This window comes from Sorex araneus, chromosome 3, assembly GCF_027595985.1.
Source record: "Sorex araneus isolate mSorAra2 chromosome 3, mSorAra2.pri, whole genome shotgun sequence".
Taxonomy (NCBI): Eukaryota; Metazoa; Chordata; class Mammalia; order Eulipotyphla; family Soricidae; genus Sorex; species Sorex araneus.
The window spans coordinates 87,714,398-87,731,232 of NC_073304.1; the positions used below are offsets into that span (position 1 = coordinate 87,714,398).

The following is a 16,835-nucleotide window of genomic DNA, read 5'->3' on the forward strand; positions in this document are numbered from 1 at the left end:
CTTGAGTAGCCAAAGATAAAGTCCCACTTAACATTTAAAAGGAAAATGAGGGCGGCAGGTGTGACTGGAGAGGTAGTACAGAGGTTAAAGCATTGGCATTGCACAGTGGATTCCTGTTCAAGTCTAACACCTCATATGGTCTCCAGAGCCCCTCCAGGAGTGACCCATGGCACAGAGCCAAGAGTGGCTCCCAAACAAAAACAAACCCAAAAAAGGAAAATATGAACCACTGTTGTATATTTGATAACTGCGTTAAATATATGCATTCTAGTTAACGGATTATTCCAATAGTTCCCAAATGCCTTCCTGACAACAATGCAGGGTGGAGGGACGGAGCTAACAGGCTAGAGTTCATATCTGCATACGAGAAGCCCGGGTTCGACCTCTCCCAGGACATGGTCTGCCAAGAGCCATTAGCCTTATTCTGGGCCTAGAACATAACAGATGATCCATGAAGGTTTGCCCAACAAACTCATTTCTATTTAGGTTAGGAAAGAATGAGACTACTTGTCCTGAAAGCAAACTTGCAACTCAGCTCACTTTACTGCCAGGATTCCCTCATGAAACCCTTTGCCAGTTCCAAACCACACCAAAGTCAAAGGATTTTTAAGCTCATCTTTCATGGTGTCCTTCTAAAAATGAGACAGACAAGTTTAACCTATGACTCCTTATTTGTCCCCAACTGTCAGACTTAGTTTACTTTGGTAGTATTACATTTGATCCTGACACACTTGCGCCTGAGCAGACAGAATTTAGGAATTTGTTTCACTTCTATCAAAGGGTAAGTTTCTTGACTACTGGCTAATTCTTGCTTCCTCACACCAGGAAACAGGAGATGTCTACTTGTACTTCTCTTGCCTCGCTACACACATACTTTTCTCATGCGGCATGGGAATTCAGCCATTTCTCCTCAAGCACTAACCTTTATGTTGAAGGTGACCACAGTGCCATTTGCCAGCCCAGCATAGAGAATTCGCCACCTACTGTGGAGGCAGAGAACCCGGTCTTCCAGCTGTAACTGCTCCACACACTCTCGAGTCTGGTGGAAACACACACAACATCTCAGTAGCAGCATTAGCGGCAAATCAAATATGAAAACAAGTCTCCTGGTAGCAGAGTGTGAAATGATGCTCATGAGAAAGAAACCGCAGCATTCTCTAGTTCTCTAATTTGTAGAGACTACTGTATACATACATCATATGTATGGTATATGTGATATATTTAGATCGATAGCGCAGCAGGTAGGGCATTCGCCTTGCACGCAACCGACCTGGGTTGAATTCCTCCGCCCCTCTCAGAGAGCCCGGCAAGCTACCGAGAGCATCTCGCTCGCACGATAGAGCCTGGCAAGCTACCCGTGTCAAATTTGATATGCCAAAAACAGTAATAACAAGTCTCACGATGGAGATGTTACTGGTGCCCGCTCGAGCAAATCAATGAGCAACAGGGTGGCATTGATGACAGTGACATGGTATATATATGTGTGATAGTCTCTACAAATGTATGTATATTTCTCTTAAAATATGTGCTAAAAGACCCTCAAGCTATAGAGAATAAATAACAACCTCTAAAAAGCAGCAAGTCATGCTGAAAGTACGGGTTTAGATGGAGATTCTCTGATCACTGAGCATATCAAGGTGAAAAAAGCACCCTAGATGCACCACAGAACTGACAGGCCTTATTGGCGGCTTAACTCCTATATAAGTTCTCCCTTCATGCTGAGGTAAAAAAGAATAGATTGTTCCTAATCCAAAAGAGGAGGGCTGCACAGAAGAAAAAGACAGCACAGAAGAAACCGAAGAAGCAAAAATTTACCTCCTGGGAATTAACTTGGCATAAAACAACAAAAAGAGATTTAAAAAATTATTTCTTGCCAAAATTTGTTTACAGTTCTTAAAAAACTTTGCTGAAGAGTTTCAGCAAAACTCTTTCATGTAATAAAATTCACCATAAGATACTTAAAGTTTTGTGGCTGGAGCAATAGCACAGCAGGTAGGGCATTTGCTTTGCATGCAGCCGACCCAGGTTCAATTCCCAGCATCCCATATGGTCCCCTGAGCACCGCCAGGGGTAATTCCTGAATGCAGAGCCAGGGGTGACCTCTGTCCATCGCCAGGTGTGACCCGAAAAGCAAAAAAAAAAAAAATAATAAAAAAATAAAGATACTTAAAGTTTGGTCAAGTGTAGTCATGTGAACAACCAGAGCTTGAGAACATTTCTGAAATGCAGTCTTCCACACCCATTCATGCTACTACAAGTATCAACAGCTTGTTCTTTTTCTTACTGTTCCCGACTTTTATGTCCCACATTCGTTTTTATATACACCTATTTGCCAGTTGACATACATTGTTTCTGTTATTTTACCACAACAGAGTTATTGCTACTATCTGGTTCTTTCCTCCTGGACATTGCAAATATGTCTTTTTCCCCCCCTTTTTGAATATCAATTTTGCTAGAGGCTTCTTTCATTTATCTTTTCAAGGAACTAACTTTTGGATTCACTGATTTTTCAGTCAGGTTTTTCTTTCCCCTTCCCTGTGTTGTTTTTGTTGCAATGCCCACAGGAATAATCAAGACCACACAGGGCTTTTGCCTTGCATGTGGCCGACCTGGGTGACCTGGGTGACCTGGGTTCAACCCCCGGCATCCCATACGGTCCCTCAAGCACCACCAGGAGTAATTCCTAAGCAGAGCCAGGAATAACCCCTGAGCATCGCTGGGTGTGACTCAAAAAACAAACAAACAAAAAAACACCCGATCTAAATCTCCCTATCTACCAAGGATTGTGTGAGTGTGTTAAAATCAGTCCAGAAGCAAAAGAAGAGGACAGTTGACACCATCTGTGTCTCTACACCACAGTACAAATACAGTTGGAACTAGCTCAAACTATCATTTTGATTTATCTGGACCCACTAACCTTTACATTATAGCAGCGAATAGTATGATCACTGGAACCCGTGAAAAGGACAGCATTCTTCCCAGAAGTCTGAGTAACCAGGAGGCAGTTCACTTTGGAGGTATGGCCCTCAAAGACACCAATGCACTTCCGGTTCTAAAGTCAAACACAGATCAGATTACAATGGAAACAGAAAAGAAATAGCTTATTTGTGTGCTCCACATAAATAAACACACACACACACACACACACACACACAAACATGTGAGGGCTGGAGCGATAGTGCAATGGGGAGGGCACTTGTCTTGCACAAGGTGACCTTGGTTCAATCCCCGACATCCCATATGGTCCCCTGAGCACACCACCAGGACTAATTCCTAAGTGCAGAGCCAGGAGTAAACCTGGAGCACTGTTGGGTATGGCCCAAAAACAAAACAAAACAAAACAATACTAAAACCTGTTTATTACTGTGTCCTCAGTGCCTGGCACACAAAAATGTTCAGTAACTATCTGTTCAGTCCCATGTACTGACATACCTACAATATGTTTGCTGAGTAATCCCAAAAAATACCTCGGGAGATTCACTATTCTATCAAATTATAACTATTGGCTAAGACCAACCCTCTCAAACATATGGAGCACCAAACACAGCCAACATACACTGTAGCTAATCATCTGGCTTAGGCCCCGCCTTGAATCAGTTGTCTGTGGGATTGTTCCCTAATGCCCAAGCCCATCAAAGCCACCATCACAGAGTTCGGTGGGTCAAGTGTGGTTTTATAATAAACATTCTAATTGTTATCTCTGTGTAGCAATAACATTTCGTTTCTACACTATATACGTTTAACTTGCAATTTCAAGTTAGAGTCAATTCCCCAGATTTTAGACTCTTACTTTCTGCTACCACTACTTTAGTTCCTCAGGCATTCCGAAGGCCAACTCCTCTGGGCACAAGTTGCCCAGAGAAAACTTAAAAAAAAAAGGGGGGGGCAGACGCAGTAGTGGCACAGGACTTACTGCTGCCTCTGAGCTCAGGGGTTATTCCTGAAAGGGGTCAGGAAGGCGTATGTAGTGCTAGGGATCAAATCCAAGTGCAGGACAAGTGCCCTCCCTGCTATACTATCATTACAGCCCCAGTAAACATGTTCCTGTTCCACTATCAAACCACTCCTTCTCACTCTCACCTTCCCAGAGCCTTCAACAATTCCAAATACCTACATGGGGTTTATTCGGACCAATATAATGTTTCTGAAGTTTCTTGACTTTGAGTGTTGCCTAACAGAATTAGTCGGATTTTATACACCAAAATTCAAATTTCAGAAAGTGCACTCTGAGTAGTTTCAGAGAAACCATTAAGCAGACTGTATTAAGTGTGGGGAGGTGGAATGAGCCGCCCACCTGAACAACTTGGCACCATGTCCTACACCTCTCCAATCTTTTTTTGTGGAGTACCAGCTGAGTTAGTGAACTCATTACCAGCACCGCGGCTGAGATCCTGAGCATGTCACATTTACTGCTGGAATCTCACCTCCTCAGCCCAAGAATGAAGGTACTGGACCATATTTTGGTGGATGGGAAAAGAAAACTCAGTGGCTCCTGGTGTCTATTCAGTGAGAAGAAATACTCGCTTTTGGAATATCACATCAAAGAAGGCAGAGGGGAAGAAATTATATCTGCATCAGGTCACCCTAAATTGAGTGACTATGAAATCAGTCTAAAGTCCACCCCTATCTCTGAACAGCAAACTTTCAACAACTGCTCTTAGAGAGCACATTGGACTTTCTAAAACCTACTACTACTAAAAGTGTTCCAACTGCTATATTAACTTACCACCAGATTATAAGCCCGGACCGTCTTATCTGCTGAGCAAGTATATAATAAGCTCCCGAATATCTGAATTGCATTCACTGCAGCCTGGTGCCCCTCAAAACTCCCTTCGGTGGGTTCATCATCATCTCCTGGTTCAGAAGAAATTTCTAGAAAATAATAATAGCTTTCAGAGACATGTCTTTGGGCATCGTGAAAAGATGCTCAGAAGTTTAAGACCATTCCAGGACCTGGTGACCCTTAATATCGCCTTAGTTACTTTCAGCAAAACACATTTTTCATTCATGATCTGCACTGTGAAAACTCGCAACAGAAGGCCTTTTATTTAGGAAAATGACAATTACTCATGTAATGGCTTTTTGAGTGATATATATATATGTAAGGAGCAAGTATCTCTCCACATCTAGTCCCTGCTAACACCAGTTATTTATTTATTTTTTTTCTTTTTGGGTCACACCCAGCAATGCTCAGGGGTTACTCTTGGCTTTGCACTCAGGAATTGCTCCTGGCAGTGCTTGGGGGACCATATGGGATGCCGGGATCGAACTGGGTCGGCCGCTTGCAAGGCAAACGCCCTACCCGCTGTGCTATCACTCCGGCCCCTATTTTGTTGAGTCTTTATTCTTTAAGCAGTTCTTCCAAACTCCCCCTGACCCAATGAAACCTTAATGCTAATGAGCTATACATACAAGGAAGATGGGACTGAGAAAAATTAGAAGTTCATTATCTCAAAATTTAGGGAAAAACCCTGTGTGATAATCCCACCCCTAACTCTACAACTACACTTAAGTAGATTTAAACTTTGGTTTTAGTACTTATGAGCCTTTTTCCCCTGTGGCCAATTTAAAAACCGAACGGCCAAATACCTGAAGAGTTCTTTGATCCTTTCATGGAGGAGATGACAGTCTGAGTTTCTGCCACACTACAAAATGAGAGAAACATTTTAGCATGGGTATGAATTTAAGTGGAACTTTTAACTTTCTTAGTTAAAACATTGTTCTAAACAAAGGGTAAAGCAGCAACAATGACAGAAGAGCAGTTTTGCCAGACAGATAATACAGGGGCTGAGAAGCTTGTCCTGCATGGGCTAACTAGGATTTGATCCCTAGCACCACATTTAGTCAGTTTCCTGAACACCTCCAAGAATAATGCTTGAGTACAGAGCCAGGAGTAAGCCCCAAACATTGCTGGCTGTGCCCGCAAACCCACCCCCCTAAAATTAAAAAAAAAATGAGGGCTTTTTTTCCCTGAAATTATGAGAAAATAAAATATAATAAATATTTGCAACATATTGCAAGCCATAATGCTCAAAAGTAGAGAGAGAGTATGGGAAATATTGTCTGCCATGGAGGCAGGAGGAGGGTGGGAAAGGGGACGTATACCCGGGATATTGGTGGTGGGGAATGTGCACTGGTGGAGGGATGGGTGTTTGATCATTGTGAGATTGTAACCCAAACATGAAAGCTTGTAACTATCTCACAGTGATTCAATAACATAAAATAAAATAAAATAAATTTTAAAAAATATATATTTGCAACATAAATCAAAAAACAAATCTCCACTGCCAACCAAGTTCCAATCTACTGTAAACACAATCCCTATTGCTTTCATACAAATATGATTCCTTTTAAAACTGACGATTTTGGGGCTGGAGAGATAGCACAGTGGGTAGGGCGTTTGCCTTGCACGCGGCTGACCCGGGTTCAATTCCCAGCATCCCATATTGTCCCCTGAGCACCACAGAGAGTAATCCTGAGTGCAGAGCCAAGAGTAACTCTGTGCATCGCCAGGTGTGATGTAAAAAGGAAAAATAAAAATTGATGATTTTTTTAGGGGCCAGAGTGATAGTGCAATGGCTAAGCGCAATGGCTAAGCCTCTTGCCTTTCATATAGTTGACCTAGGCTTGATCCCCAGCACCCATATGGTTCCCTTAGCCTGCCAGGAGCGATCCCCAAGCTTAGAGCCAGGAATAAGCCTTGAGCACCACCAAGTATGCCCCAACAGTCAAAATTTTAAAAATTTAAATAAAAATTGCACTTGAAATACCAAAAAAAATTGACTATTTCTTTTTCTTTTTTACTTATTTATTTTATTTTATTTATTAATTAGTGAGTCACAGTGAGGGTACAGTTACAGAGTCACACATTTTCGTGCTTGTTTTTCCCTCACGCAATGTTTAAGAGGCCATCCCTCCACCAGTGTCCATTCTCCACCACCAATGAACCCAGTATCCCTCCCACCCCCCAAAAATCGACTATTTCTAAGGAGACAATTATGAAAGAATCCAACAACCTTACCTTACGGGAATGCCATCTTTATTGTGCGTCACAATCTCACTGGTAGAGCTAACTTCATCACAACCAGAACGAGATGTCTCTAAGGAGTGCTGCTCTGTGGAGTGCCAAATATCCTTTTTAGATGGACTGTCTGGTTTCTCTTCTCCAGATTCACAAGAATCAATGTCTACTACTACAAATGGAGGATTGGGAATTTCTAGGACTTCCAGGGACGAGTCACTATCTGGCTCATCCCGGATACTCTCTTGTTCTGGGCCAGTTCTACTATCTTCCCAGGTGGAGGTGGTTACTTTCCCCCCTCTGGCTGACTTTCCAGTTTTTACTTTCCTTACAGGCTTTGCAGTGAATATATCCTGCTCCGTGTCACTGTTCTCAGGAACATGGGCGGCTCGCAGACTTTTCTTCTTCCTAAGTTTCTTCTTTTTCTTATTTCCCCTAGGTTCAGCTGATGTCAGAGTGGATTCTGCCTGCTGTTCAAGTGGGTCGGCTGGAGAGTGGGGCTCCTTCTCTAAAGGGGCTTCTGAAGGAAAGGACAGTCTCGGAAAAGAACTGGTACAAGCTTCAGAGCCGCTGTTGCCTTTGATTGGCTCTTCATTTTCTTTAATTATGCTAGGTAGACCAGTTGACTGGGAAGAGGGTACATTTTCTTTGTTTCTGGTATGCCTCTGCTCCATGGAAAGCTTTAGTTCTTGGCTAGGATCATGGAAACTTTCCCTTAGCTCTGATAAGGGCAATGTTGCAGTGATGATTGGAAAAACTGGACCACTCTCAGTGGTCTCCCCTGAATTGAGAAGAAAAAAATTATTTATTGAATCTTTTATTGTGTCTGCTATTTTTTTAGCCATAAACTGCAATTATTTATCACTGATTGACTCTCTACCCTAAAATGGCACTTCTGTATGCTAACCAAACTATGGCTATGACCATTATTATCTCACCCATTAATATTCCATAACCGACACACACACACACCTATGACACTATTTGCCTTAATCTCACAAATGATCTTGTGAAAGCTCCTTATGGGTAGATTGCTTCTTTCTTGTTTAAATGCCCACATATTTAACACTGTGTTTAAGTCTCAGTATATATTTAAGTATTTTCTTAACTGAAGTGTTTTCTTCTTTATTTCTCTTTAAGTTTTCAAATGGATTTGCCTGTATATCCAATTTAACTAAATACTAATGACTAGTGAGAAGTTCAGTACAGCCCGCTGGGCTAAAGCAATAGTATAATGGGTAGGATGTTTGCCTTGCACACTGCCGATGCCTTCACGGGTTCAATTCCTCCAACCCTCTCGGAGAACCCAGCAAGCTACCAAGAATCTCCCACCAGCACGGCAGAGCCTGGCAAGCTACCCATGGCGTATTCAATATGCCAAAAACAGTAACAAGTTTCACAATGGAGAGGTTACTACTGCCTGCTCAAGCAAATTGATGAACAATGGGATGACAGTGCTACAGTGCTACAATAAGAAGTCAGCCAGCTTAAAAATACAAGTCCTAAATGTCAATACCACTGTATACACATTAACTATTTTTTTAAAAAAGAGAAAAGCTTGTCCTCTGGGGCCACTGTGTCTCAGTGGTAAAGCTTCTGACCTACATGCATCAGACCCTGAGTTTGATTCTTAGCACCACCCCATATTAGCAAGTGTGATCCCCTGCAATGCTAGCTCAACCCCCAGTGCCACAAGCCTGAGCCCCTGTATCACAAGAAAGTGTGTGACCCTTGGCGCAACAGAGCATCAAATCTGCCCACCATACCCAGCACCACTATAAAGTATGCAACCCCAGGGTACAGCAATAGGGCGTGCAAGCCCCCAAACTAAGGCAAGTGTGCAATCCCTAGCACACAAGTGTGTGCCCCGCAGCACTGCAACCCCAGCACACAGTGTGCGCTTCCCACATGGAAACAAGTGCACCTCCACCCCCCAGCAACAGCAGCAGTGACAACAACGACAACATCTATTTTCTTAGAGTTCGTTATTTCATGTCTAGGATTTTTAACTCATGAAACAATCAGACATATTCAAAGATATATACAATGTAGTAACATACAGAATACTTAAAAATAAAAAGACCTTAAAATTCAAAGATCAGACAAATATGATCTGTTTAAATCCACATGTAAACACATAAACATCCATAATATAAGACTTAAATAATATATAACAAAGTAGCATACCTATACTTTTATAGTTTACCCATTTCTTACAATAAATAGAAACTCCTTTTGCAACTGGTAAAAGAAATCTGATAAAAGCTACTTTTTAAAATGAGCGTTAAAAGTGACTATATAATATTTGACTACTTTTTTAAAAAAGTTAAATATTAGCCACAGAAAAATAACAAAATTCATTAGGAAAGGCAATATACATTTCATATAACTATTTAGAATTGCAACAGGTAGTCAAATCTAGAATAATTCTTCACATTTGGTTTTTGCATAAGAAATCACCCAAATGGGGCCAGAGCAATAATACAGTGAGTTAGGGCATTTGCCTTACACATGGTCTACCCGGGTTGAATCCCCCAGCATCCCATATGGTCCCCCAAGCACTGCCAGGAGTAATTCCTGAGTGCAGAGTCAGGACTAACCCCTGAACATTACTGGGTGTGACCGAAAAAGACCCCCCAAAAAGAAATAATCCAAAGTATGTTTGCTAACATTACTTATCAATATAGCACCATTGTGGGCAACTTCCAGATTTGAAATAGCATTTCTGGAGCTGGAGCAATAGTATAGTACATTTGCCTTGTACAAAGCTGATCTGGTTTTGATTCCCAGCATCCCATATAGTCCCTCAAACACTACTAGGAGTAATTCCTGAGTGCAGAGTCAGGAGTAACCCCTTGGCATCACCAGGTGTGACCCAAAGAGCAGAAAAAAAAAAGAAAAGAATGTTCTATTTTAAATTACCATTTAAAGTTATTTTCAAATGGTAAGCAGATGAATGTAATTTTATGAAAAGAGTAAAAATCCTGGCCATTTTTCAAAACCATCCAAGTTCCTATTCGATGATTCTAAAACCCAAAATTTCCTCTGCAGAGCATCCTATCTTTCAGGCTGACATAAATCCTACATCAGCAAAAGAAACTCAGAAGACATGAGTGATATACCTTGTCTAGAAAACTGAACCCATATATCTCACAAAAACAAACTGATTCTAAATCAATCCCAATAAGTGAAAACTTTCAGGAACAAATACAAAGCCAATTTATAAATTAAAGATTTTTAAAAAGTTATTGATAATTAAATAGTTCTCTCGGAGGAAGGAAATTTCAAGAAAAATTAATTGTAATAATTTGAGCTTTAATGGGGAAGTATGACATTACATCACTGACATCCAATTGCCCCAGATTCACTACAGGGTTGCCCTTAACTCAGAGAAAAGTTTACATACTATTAGCTTGCAGTAATTCCTTGGACTCAGTGCAAGCAGAGTCTTGTGACATAACATTCACATTCTCGCCGTGTTCAGGAGACATGGGCTCTTGTTTAATCTGAACCGAGGAATCTGGTGCAGGAAGGCTACCGTGGACTTGGAAAGTAGGAGATGCAGTGACTTGGAGAGGGACTCCAGTGGATGATGGCGAATCCAGAAAAACAGGAAAAAAGGGAGTAGGCAGCAAGGCGGTATCGGCAGATGTCTGAGATCTACTGTTTCTTTGTTCTCGTGGAAGACTACAAACAATCTGGTCTGGGCGCTCAGAAGGTTCATATGTTTCTAGAATGAGAAACACACATATGCAAATGAAAAATGTTACTTAAAAGGTCTATCTTTTTTTTTTAAAATTCTTTTATTAAGTCACCATGTGGAAAGTTACAAAGCGTTCAGGTTAAAGTCTCAGTTATACAATGCTCAAACACCCATCCCTTCACCAGTGCACATATTCCACCACCAAGAATCACGATATACCTCCCCCCTTCCCCCCACCACCCCAGTCCCCGCATGTGTAACTGGTAAATTTCACTTTACTTTGATTACATTCAATATTTAAACAAAAAAAAATTCACTATTATTGATTTGGAGTTTCTCCCCTCTAAAGTCGATCTGCTGAAAAGAAAGCATTTGGTAATTTGTTTTCCATTGCTGAGAATGAAGAGATATGAGGTCAGGAGGCCGCACTAGCAGCAGCATAGTTTTGGATTTCTGTATTTTAGTATTTTAGTAACTAAGTCCAGAGAAATGTCTGCCAGGAATCTCAACATTGTAAGCTTGTACCTCTCAGCTACTTTATATTCCACATATGAGTGCGATCTTTCTATGTCTGTCTCTTTCTTTCTGACTCATTTCACTCAGCATGATACTTTCCATGTTGATCCACTTATATGCAAATTTCATGACTTCATGTTTTCTGACAGCTATGTAGTATTCCATTGTGTAAATATACCAGAGTTTCTTTAGCCAATCATCTGTTTTCGGGCACTCTGTTTTTTTCCATATTGTGGCAATTGTAAACAGAGCGGCAATGAACATGGAAATGCAGATGTCATCTCTATTATACCTTTTTGCCTCTCCGGGATATATTACCAGGAGTGGTATTGCTGGGTCAAATAGGAGCTCAATTTCTAACTTTTTGAGAATCGTCCATATTGTTTTCCAAAAGGGCTGAACCAGTCGGCATTCCCACCAGCAGTGAAGGAGAGTCCCTTTCTCCCCACATCCACGCCAACACCGGTTGCTTTTGTTTTTTGGGATGTGGGCCAGTCTCTGTGGTGTGAGATGATATCTCATTGTTGTTTTGATCTGCATCTCCCTGATGATTAGTGATGTTGAACATTTTCTCATGTGCCTCTCAGCCATTCGGATTTCTTCTTTGGAAAAGTTTCTGTTCATTTCATCACCCCATTTTTTGATTGGGTTGGCGGTTTTCTTCTTGTGGAGTTCAACCAGTGCATTGTATACCCTTGTTATCAACCCTTTATCGGATGGGTACTGCATAAATATCCTTTACCATTCTGTAGATTGTCTTTGTATTTTGGTCACTGTTTCTTTTGAGTTGCAGAAGCTTCTTAATTTGAGATAGTCCCATTTATTTATCTTTGTTTTCACTTGCTTGGCCAGTGGCGTGTCAGCTTTGAAGATACCTTTGGCTTCAATGTCGTGGAGGGTTTTGCCGACCTTATCTTCAATGTATTAAAAGGTCAATCTTAACGTATATAAACACACACACACATATAAAATACATACTTTTTAAAAAATTTTGTTGTTTTAGGGCCACACCCAGCCATGCCGAGGGCTTATTCCTGGCTCTGCACTCAGGAATCATTCCTGGAGGGGCTCAGGAAACCATATGTAATGCTAGGATAAAACCCGGTTGGCGCATGCAAGGCAAGCACCGTACAGCTGTACTATCTGGCCCTAAAGCTTTTTTTTTTTTTTTTTTTTTGCTTTTTGGGTCACAGCTGGCAATGCACAGGGGTTACTCCTGGCTCTGCAACTCAGGAATTACTCCTGGCGATATGCTCAGGGGACGATATGGGATGCTGGGAATTGAACCCGGGTCGGCCTCGTGCAAGGCAAATGCCCTATCACTCCAGCCCCTCTAAAGCATATTTTTAAAAATTACACTAGAATTTTAGAATCCCTATTTGTTTTTTTCCCAAAAATCATGTCATACAACCAAGAAGGATATGAATAAAACATGCATTCACATTCCAACTGTTCAGATTTTAAGTTATTTATCCAAAGTCATACATGAGTACTAATGGAAAAGTCAAGATTTAAGCCATGGGGCCAGAGAGAGAGTACAGTGGTTAAGCACTTGCCTTACACATGACCAACTCAGGCTGGACTCCCAGCACCCTAAATGGTCCCCTGAGCCCTTGGTCCAAAAGTGATCCCTGAAACAAAACCAGGAGCAAGCCCTGAATATGATGGGAGGTGGTCCCCAAAACAAAAAAGAAAAAATCCCACATCTTTTGATTTCTAACCCAAGGCTTTTTAGTAACATACTATCTTCACTATTCAGCATTTTAAGGATATATATATATATATGTGTGTGTGTGTGTGTGTGTGTGTGTAATATATATATGATATATATGTGTAATATATATGTATATATATTACACATATATATCATGTATGTCCTTCCATTAATTTAACTGCCCTAGAGGACAAAAAAAAATTAAATTAGAAGGTCCAATCCATCCAATTCTTTCTAAATACCTTGTAATCCCTGTAGAATCTGTATTCTATGGGTCCTCAGTGCACTCATCTCCATAGTTATCTGAAAATAAAGCATTCAATTAAACACTTGAAACTCAACTTCAGAGATGATTCAATTTCATTCATTGTTCCATGAACTTTACCTGCTGCTTAAGCATAAGTAGCCTCTGAACTTCAACATAAGCTGTTTGAAGCGCTGCACGAGCTTGCAGGAGATTGTTATCCATGCACTGCAGTGATTTGCTTAGTTCTTCCTCCCTTAGAGAAATATTCAGCAGCTGGTCAACCTGAGAACGTTCTGTCAAAAGAAACCACAAGGCTCAGTTTATGACCAGAGACTTCTCTTTATTAAGTCAGTTCCTCAGAAAAATGGGACTATTTGAATTATCTGAGTTAAGATTTTATTTCTCCCCACAAGGTCACTGGAAACTCACCTAACCTCACAAACCATGCAGTCAAGCCCGACGTGGTGAGATCTAGAAACCAAAAGCAAAGAACTGGAAAGCTAGAGTTCAAGTGTTCCCCACTGTGAGACCACTGTATCTAATCACCACTCCCCACCACCAACCCAGCCAAGACAAATCTTTGTCCCAGGTCAATCAACTCTTCTCAGCTTCATTTCCTATTCTTCCTTTACCTACCACCATCCACAAACAACGTTTTTGCTTAGATTAGACCCCATTATCTAAAGTGCTTATACTCTCATACCAAAATATATCTTTAGTCTGTTCATTTAAAATTTTTCTCCTTGAGGCTAGAGAAATAATACCGCAAGATAGGGCACCTGACTTGCATGCACATCAGAGCCAATCCAAGTTTGAACCTATCACCACATATGTTGCCCATGAACATAGAGCCAGAAGGAAGCCCTGAGCACAGCTAGGTGTGGCCCCCAAACAACAATTGTTCTTATTAATGCAGGCTTTCTGGGAGAAAAATACGGCTTCTAGGGTCAGAGTGATAGTGCTTGTGGGTAGGGCATTTGCCTTGCAATCGGCTAACCCAGGTTCAATCCCTGGCTTCAGTCCCATAAGCCCCACCTGGCTCTGAGTGCAGAGCCAGGAGTAATCCCTGAGCATCTTCAGGTATGCCCCCCAAGCAAACAAATAAAAATATATATAAAAACATATGTATGTTGCCTTTAAAAACTACACTTAAGTTACTTTAAAATAAACATCCTACTGGAGGATAACATTCGTTTGTCCTTTCTCCCTTGCCATAGGGAGTTTAGGTTTACTGAGTAATACCCATCACAGTGCACCCCATTCTTCTGTGTTTATTGGAATATAGCTCTAAACATTTTAGACTTAACACTGGTTTGTCATTTCTCCCTGGCCACAGGGGTTTAGGTTTACTCAGTAATACCCATCACAGTGCACCTGAGACACTCCCATTCCTGTGTTTATCTGTAACCTCTTTCTTGTGCTCTGCTTCCCCAACCAGTCAATCACCTGTATCCCCTAATCAGACTCTGTTAACTTGTAAGGTCAGATCTTTCTAAGGACACTGGACTTGTATTCATAAGTGTAATATTGCCTTTCTCTTCTCCTTATGTCCTTTTACTTCAGAGCAATGTCCTTTTTGTATAAATACAAAAAGACATTTGTATTTTGGGAGTTAATTGACTCCAAATAATACTCACTCCTGGGCATCTGTTTTCTCGACTTAAGCCTCAGCTGCCCTTAGTTCCTACCACCCCAAAAGCAGGGTCCCGATGAGGGACTGAATGGACCAGGGCAAGCTGTGAGCTATCCTGGCATCGAAATGGTCAGGCCAAAGCACCACAATACTTAACTAAAAGTTAAGAACATGATCATGGACAAATTCTGTCATGATCCAAAAAGTAATAACTAGAATAGGACCCTGCTAGGGTTAGGAAAGACTAATCTGGCCTGAGCACTGTCTGAGATCAATAGCGAGATATCCCCAGGAGAGCCATCCTGTAAGCTTAATGTATCTCTAACTGTGTCCAAACAAAATGACTAATATTATGAATGTTTATATGTTTGATGGACTAAGGAAAGGAAAAACACACCCATAGATGGTATTTTTGCCCTTGGGTGGGTCTTCTTGCTGAATGAGAGTTTGTCCTAGAAGAAGCTTCCCTTGAGGGAAGGAATGTACATTTGTTGATTGTATGACCACACCTATGTGTAATCCCCACCCCCTCATGTTTGGGAAATAACTAAGGCTGTAAGAGTGGGCAAGGGGAGAATCAGGAGAAGAATGAAATAGGATGTAGAGAGAGAATCCAGGAGAACTATGAAGGAGCAGCATCCAAGAGGAGGATGAAGGGGATCAAGGAACGGGATGAGGAAGAGGAATGGAGACGAGATTCAAATAAACTGCAACTGACATCACCCAGCCTGGCTGGCCCTTGTTTCCTCCTTCGTCCACCCATTGCCACGGCCGCCCCAGGGTCAGGGAAGCGACACAAGACCACCAAACGCAGTTGGTGTGAGAGAGCCCCTGCGGGCTTTGCATTCGTTTTTTTTTGAATAAACATCCTACTATGTGTATATTGTTATCATCCTTATCCCTTTCCCATTCAGTACACCAAGATCTCACCACCAAACTTCAAACCCACATTTCCAACCACCACTGTGTACCACTAGCTGGTATCTCTGAGTTACGTTAACTCAAAGGAATCCAACCTCCACCCCACCCCCTCCCCAAATAAAGATTATTTTCCTCTATACTATAACTCTATGAAATTTTCCAAATGATACCATCATCTACACAGCTGCCCCAACCAGAAACCGTATTCTTCCTGACTCTATCCACAAGATCCAATCACCCAAGGCTCATCATATTCTGCAACAGCCCCTAAACTGAAGCATACTAATAACTTTTCTTCTTAATTCACGTGAGAAAAGCAACCAAGATGCCTCAAAATGGAAAAAAAAACCAAAAAAAATAGTATTACTAGGAAAGAACACAATTATCTCTTTCTCTTCAGCCCACTGGAAAGAAACCCGTGAGACACACTGGCTTCATACTCTATGAATGTTCAAGATTTATATTAACATTTAGCTTACAGATATCATTCTTCTATACAGCAACTGAATGTCATAAGAAATTGTACTTTTCTATACCCTTAAGACAACAAAGATATTAATAAATTGGAAATCAGTGTTTGATAACCACGAGTTATATTACGTCGAATTGCTTTCAATTGCTAATTATCTTTTTCTGCCAAAATATTCTACACTGTACCTTTCTTTCCTTTAATTTTCCTTCTTTTATTTTTTCTCTCTAGACTTGGAAGTTCAGGAGAAGATCCATCCTGAGGAGACAAAGAAAATTGAGCAATAATAAATATATGAGGATAATTATCCAAAGAAAACAAAAAAAAATCAATTCTAAGATAATCATGTATTAGTCTTCATTGTTGCTACTATTTCTAATAGGATAATGAAAGTTTTATACAGTTGACTGAATTGGATTTAAAAAAAAATCTAATGGGGCTGGAGCGGTAGCACAGCAGGTAGGGCGTTTGTCTTACACGCGGCCAACTTGGGTTCGATTCCCAGCATCCCATATGGTCCCCTGAACACTGCCAGGAGTAATTCCTGAGTGCAGAGCCAGGAATAACACCTGTGCATTGCCGGGTGTGACCCAAAAAGAAAAAAAAAAAAC

At 41.1% G+C, this 16,835-nt stretch overlaps 1 protein-coding gene across 1 annotated transcript in view; it reads right to left on the reverse strand.

Moving 5' to 3' along the window:
* The window catches only part of ZNF106 (zinc finger protein 106), a 62,169-nt gene that overhangs the window by 11,892 nt on the left and 33,442 nt on the right, over positions 1-16,835 (reverse strand). Inside the window, exons 7-15 of the mRNA XM_004609597.2 lie at positions 16,413-16,482; positions 13,340-13,494; positions 13,197-13,257; positions 10,428-10,751; positions 7,022-7,802; positions 5,590-5,645; positions 4,727-4,872; positions 2,918-3,052; positions 923-1,039 (exon numbers count right to left, since the gene is read on the reverse strand). Of these exons, the coding sequence (XP_004609654.2) occupies positions 923-1,039; positions 2,918-3,052; positions 4,727-4,872; positions 5,590-5,645; positions 7,022-7,802; positions 10,428-10,751; positions 13,197-13,257; positions 13,340-13,494; positions 16,413-16,482 (1,845 nt within the window). The remainder of the gene's footprint in view (positions 1-922; positions 1,040-2,917; positions 3,053-4,726; positions 4,873-5,589; positions 5,646-7,021; positions 7,803-10,427; positions 10,752-13,196; positions 13,258-13,339; positions 13,495-16,412; positions 16,483-16,835) is intronic.